The sequence below is a fragment of the Trachymyrmex septentrionalis genome, unplaced genomic scaffold (assembly GCF_001594115.1).
Source record: "Trachymyrmex septentrionalis isolate Tsep2-gDNA-1 unplaced genomic scaffold, Tsep1.0 scaffold32, whole genome shotgun sequence".
NCBI classification, from domain to species: Eukaryota; Metazoa; Arthropoda; class Insecta; order Hymenoptera; family Formicidae; genus Trachymyrmex; species Trachymyrmex septentrionalis.
In genome coordinates this window covers 2,869,142-2,874,644 of record NW_017305485.1, presented here as the reverse complement: position 1 = coordinate 2,874,644, position 5,503 = coordinate 2,869,142, and the positions used below count along the sequence as shown (strand labels likewise).

General features: G+C 36.3%; 1 protein-coding gene across 2 annotated transcripts in view; it reads left to right on the top strand.

Moving 5' to 3' along the window:
• The first annotated feature begins 631 nt into the window (after positions 1 to 631).
• Positions 632 to 5,503, top strand: part of LOC108750075 (histone-arginine methyltransferase CARMER) — a 5,982-nt gene continuing 1,110 nt past the window's right edge. For both annotated transcript variants that reach the window (XM_018489302.1, XM_018489300.1), the window contains exons 1-6: positions 632 to 1,175; positions 1,858 to 1,995; positions 2,600 to 3,094; positions 3,186 to 3,452; positions 3,542 to 3,764; positions 3,898 to 4,184. In XM_018489302.1, coding sequence (XP_018344804.1) covers positions 1,046 to 1,175; positions 1,858 to 1,995; positions 2,600 to 3,094; positions 3,186 to 3,452; positions 3,542 to 3,764; positions 3,898 to 4,184 — 1,540 coding nt within the window. In that variant the 5' untranslated portion in view covers positions 632 to 1,045. The remainder of the gene's footprint in view (positions 1,176 to 1,857; positions 1,996 to 2,599; positions 3,095 to 3,185; positions 3,453 to 3,541; positions 3,765 to 3,897; positions 4,185 to 5,503) is intronic.

Genomic DNA, 5,503 nt, shown 5'->3' with positions numbered 1-5,503 from the left:
TTAAACACAATCTTAAAATGTTATAAGCTAGCATTCATAATCTATTCTTATATTTAAGATTATGCTTAAGACAGCCATAAATCTATAGTGAGCTGTCTTAAGTAGTATCTTAAAAGAGATTAGCTTAAAACGATTTTAAAATAGAACTATAAAAATCGACCACTTAACATCTTAAGAAGATTTAAGATAATTTTGAAATAAGACCAGACATGTCAGTGTTTATAATTAATTCCTATATTTAAGACTTATATAGACTGCATTCGCTTTGGCGCTCACGGCGCTTGCGAGCATCATTTTTCCTTGTTTAATATTTAAGAACAACAAGGATGAAACGACGCTTAAAGCGTTGTGAGCGTCAAAATGAACACAGCCATAGACTCTTAAGACGTCACGAATCAATCGGAGGGTCGTATTAGCATTTTAAGACATTACTCAACACAATCTTGAAATAAGAATGAATTATGAATACCGCCTTAACGAATATTAGTTTATTATTGCGATTAGTAAAATTGGCGGGAATCCCTTCGTTCGAACGGCGATGCCGGCGAAAATGGTGGCGACTGGTCAGCAACGATGATAGAATTTGCACATCTACGTATTGGATGAGCCCAGGGTGGAAGCGGCGGGGGCGGAGGCGACGGCGCCGCGAGCGAATTCTCGCGGCACCTCGCGGGGCGTCCGGGGAACAAACGAGACGGGGGCAGGCGAGAATCAGCGAGAATCGGCGCGATTTCGTAGCGCAGCGCAGCGACGGCCCTGGCCGGGGGTTGGTCTCTCTCTCTCTTCTATCCAAAGTGTCGTACATAATTCGCGGTAACGACGGCGGCAGCGGTGGCTTTTGTTTCTCACGCGAGTGGTGTGGCAGGCGCGAAGAGCGGAGCGGCGGCGTAACGTAGAGCGTTACGAGCCACCGGTAGACGTAGAAGAGGAGTAGGAGAGCGGAGCAAAAGAGAGAGAGAGAGAGAAAGAGTGAGAAGAGGGAAGGGGACGGACAGGGAGAGAGAGAAACAGCGTCGGGAAGCGCTGGCACGCGGTGTTGCGAAAAATGGCGAAGACGTTTCGGGTGACGGTCTCGACTCTGTCAAACAATGGACAGTCCACGCCGAAGTACAACAAACCGGTCGCGCTCAATATTAATTACGACCCGCAAGGCCTCAGCGTCGAGCTTGTCTCAGGTATGGACGCGACGATACCCGCTGTACGCGCGCCCAGCGGTGTCCGTCGTCGTACGACACGGCCGACGGCGACGCGGCTGATCTAATCGATCACGCGACCAACCGCGACCCGGACGACATAACCACACTTCCCGTCGTGTTACGCGACGAATTCTTTCCTCCTCCCAGCCCAATTCGTAGCTCCGGAAAACCTCCCGATCGATCGCCGGTCGATATCGCGACATCATCCTTCAACCAATTCGCGTCCTTCCCTTCTTCCCCAGTTTGTGTCTTTCTTTTTTTTTTTTCTTGTCTGTGTCTACACGCTTCTCGGCTGCTGTTGGAGCGGATTGTCTTCTCGTCATTTGTTATACTGCTGATACCAATAATGACGCTATGATGACAGCTCCAATCGAATTCTATTGTTTACGCGATATTGACGATTGTTGCATTGTATATCAGGAAAATTATCTTATTAGTGTTTATTAAGGAGGTAGAGGCATGACATTTATATATGTAGGAAGTTATTGATAATCATTGAAAATGTCGCTTTAAAAAGATCAGAGAATCATACATCGACTTGATCGTTTTTCGTGGCTGTTCTTTTTAACGTGCGATTATATGTTTTACTGCGTATTCTCTTTCTTTGATACGTATAATAAAATACGAGGAAGAGAATTGACGTTTTGAACATTTGTTTCAGATGTCAGCAGCAGGGAGAAAGCGACTCTACTGGAATTCCCAGTGACTCCCAGCACCGAATGCTCTCGTGTATCATCACGGAGTTATGTTTTTACACTCGATACAGATAGCTTACTGATTACATTTGCTAATGAACCAGGTGAGCCATCAACTTGTACTGCAATCTTCACGAATCCTCATGCATTAAGTTTGGAAGATCGTCTACAACAAGTGTGTGTGCGTGTACATATGATATAATAAGTTGGAAGAAATTGACCAATCACAATCGAATATGAGGAGAATAATCAATTATGATTGTTCAAAGTGTACAGCTTACTACTTACTATACAATATTACTATTATGTAATATTGTAATTACCATTATGTAATAGATATCAAAAACATGTATTTTTGTTTTAATGACTACATTTACATGGACACTCTTAATTGGGTTTAATAACGTCTGTAGTTATGAAACTGATTAATTACAGCTAATTTCCTCTGAAGAATAGAATGACTGATTGATCAGTTTCCAATTACGGATGTTAAACTCGTTTGAGGATGTTCATGTAAATGTAGTCAATATCTTCCATACGTCGATTCTGTAATTTTTAACGATAGTTCAATATCGTTATATTATTATTGCACAACTTTTTTACAATATGTAATATCTGTGCAATGACAATATACTGAATTGTCGTTAAGTTACAAAATAGAGAAGTATCTACAAGAAGTACTTTAACATATATATATTTTATTCACAGATTTTCGCGATTTTCACTCACACATAGTAAAACTCAAGATGGGAAAAGGAGTATCGGCATTTAATGAAAGAACGGAGGAATCCTCGGCGATGCAATATTTCCAATTTTATGGTTATCTTTCGCAGCAGCAAAACATGATGCAAGATTATATTAGGACCAGTACATACCAACGAGCGATTCTGGGGAATCTGTCTGATTTTAAGGATAAGGTTGTACTAGATGTAGGTGCTGGTTCTGGTATACTATCGTTTTTCGCTATACAAGCTGGTGCGAAAAAAGTATACGCAGTGGAAGCGAGCAATATGGCAAATCATGCTGAGCTTCTAGTTGCAGCTAATAATTTACAAGATAAAATAATAGTCATAGCTGGAAAAATAGAAGAGATCGATTTACCCGAACACGTAGACTGTATAGTGAGTGAGCCTATGGGATACATGTTATATAATGAACGAATGCTCGAAACTTATCTTCATGCGAAAAAGTGGTTAAGTCCAGGTAAATATTTTGAAAGAAAATTCAGGATTTACATGCTATTTTTTGTCTTGCTGCTGTTTTTTTTCCTTAATCAAATTATTTTTATATACAGGCGGAAGAATGTTTCCCTCCAGAGGTGATCTGCATATCGCACCTTTTTCCGATGAAAATCTTTATATGGAACAGTTCAATAAGGCCAACTTTTGGTATCAGACATGTTTCCACGGAGTAGATCTCTCTGCCATGAGAAATAACGCCATTAAAGAATATTTTAGACAACCGATTGTCGATACTTTTGATATTAGAATATGTATGGCGAAATCTGTGAGGCACATAGTAGACTTCCAAACAGCTGATGAGACTGATTTACATAAAATAGGTATGGAAGGAAAAAAATAAAAACTATTACGATTTATGAACGAGTTATAACGCGACACTAACATCCCATAAATTGTGTCCTTTTTTTAGAAATAAATGTCGATTTTCATATACTGGAGAGTGGTACATGCCATGGTTTAGCTTTTTGGTTCGACGTAGCGTTTATCGGATCAACACAACAAGTTTGGTTAAGTACTGCTCCTACAGAACCTCTCACACATTGGTATCAAGTACGCTGCCTCTTAGAAAACCCATTGTTTTGTAAAAGTGGGCAACTGCTGTCTGGAAAAGTCATTCTTACAGCAAATAAAAGGTGAGGAAATATTTGTATCTATCTCCACTGTCTCTAACTTGACACCATTTCATATTCCAATACTTTATTACAGATCTATTTCTCTACATTTATGTCATTCTCTTATATGTATACATAATATATTTGGTTTCAGACAATCCTATGATGTAACAATAGAACTGAAGCTTGAAGGAACAAATCTAGAAAGCAGTAACAATACCTTAGATTTGAAAAATCCTTACTTCCGATACACAGGCGCTGCAGCACAACCGCCTCCTGGTTTAAATAACACTTCACCTAGCGAATCCTATTGGACGACTCTAGATGCGCAGGGTGCTCGACAAGCAGTGAATATGGTCAATGGAATGTCGGTTAATGGTCTTGGCGAAGTGTCGATGGATACAAGCGCCACAGTAAATCCAAATAATTTGCTGGCAATAGGTAAGGTTTGGTTTGACTCTTCAGTGTATCATTATATGTATTAATTGTGCCGTGTGGAATATATAATATTTGTAATCAACGTTCTTGCCACATGCATCACGTCCTGGTGATTTTAATTCTCCGACGTCTAATTTTTGAAACGTATTTATGAAATCGTGTGTCACAAATATGTATGAAGGGTGTCCACATGATCGTTGAATAATTTCGGCCCACATTCTATGTATTCGCTATATGCAATATTTAAAACAAAATATCTAAATATAAAACATTTCCTCAATGATAACAAATGATCGTCTTTATAATCTGAGATATCCTAAATTCCAGTATTGCTCAAAATAAATATTTTTCCTTTCTACTGTTTTTGCAGTTTGTTATTTACCATAATGCATTTTACATACTGTATCATACAAGGATATTTATGTTTCTTCCAACGTATCAAAGTTTTATTATTTTACTGTTTAAAACCTTTTATTTTAACAGCTTTTTCCACGTAAACATAAAATAAAAAAAAATATTAGCATGAAATATGTTTCCAAAATTTTATATAGTACAAGAATGATTTGAAATTATTAGATATTCTTAGTGTAGAAAATTTGTCTTTGTATACACATATTGACATTGTGGATTAGAAATTACTGTAGTTAATAATAATTTATAACTGTATTAATAACAATTACATTGATGAAACATTTAGATTAAAGATATTGAATATTTTTAATTATTAGATGCTGACATTATTATAATTACAGATAAATTCTTTATTACGTAAATATCAAATTATTAAATTATTGCTGGACCTTTTTATTGTACTGGTACTTACGGAATGGACAATATTTTATTCTTCTACATCATGGAAGATATTTGTACAAAGAAGAAAAAGTTCCTTGATTGTTCTAATTTATACATATTTTGTAGAATCTGCATTTCATGTAAATAAATTTTATTGTTTTAGTATGGATTTATAAATATTTAACTATATTCTTTAAAATATCCCATATTAAAAAGTAAATATATTCTTCTCCTACCAATATTTAGATCTAAGTTATCATTCTATTATTTACTGTAACGGAATGATGATAAATTGATCAAATACTAGATTAAAAATCTCTTTTTTTATGATTATTCGCTAATAGTGATGAATATAATAATGTAGTTTATATATAAAATATCTTTTGATTAAATTATTTATAAAAACATTTCTCTACTTGTTTTGCATAATGTGTTGATGATTTTTATTATAATAATTGACTGTTTCAAAGATATTTCAACTATTTTTTAAATCATTTTTACTTTTAATAATCTTTATTCTCTCTCTCTCT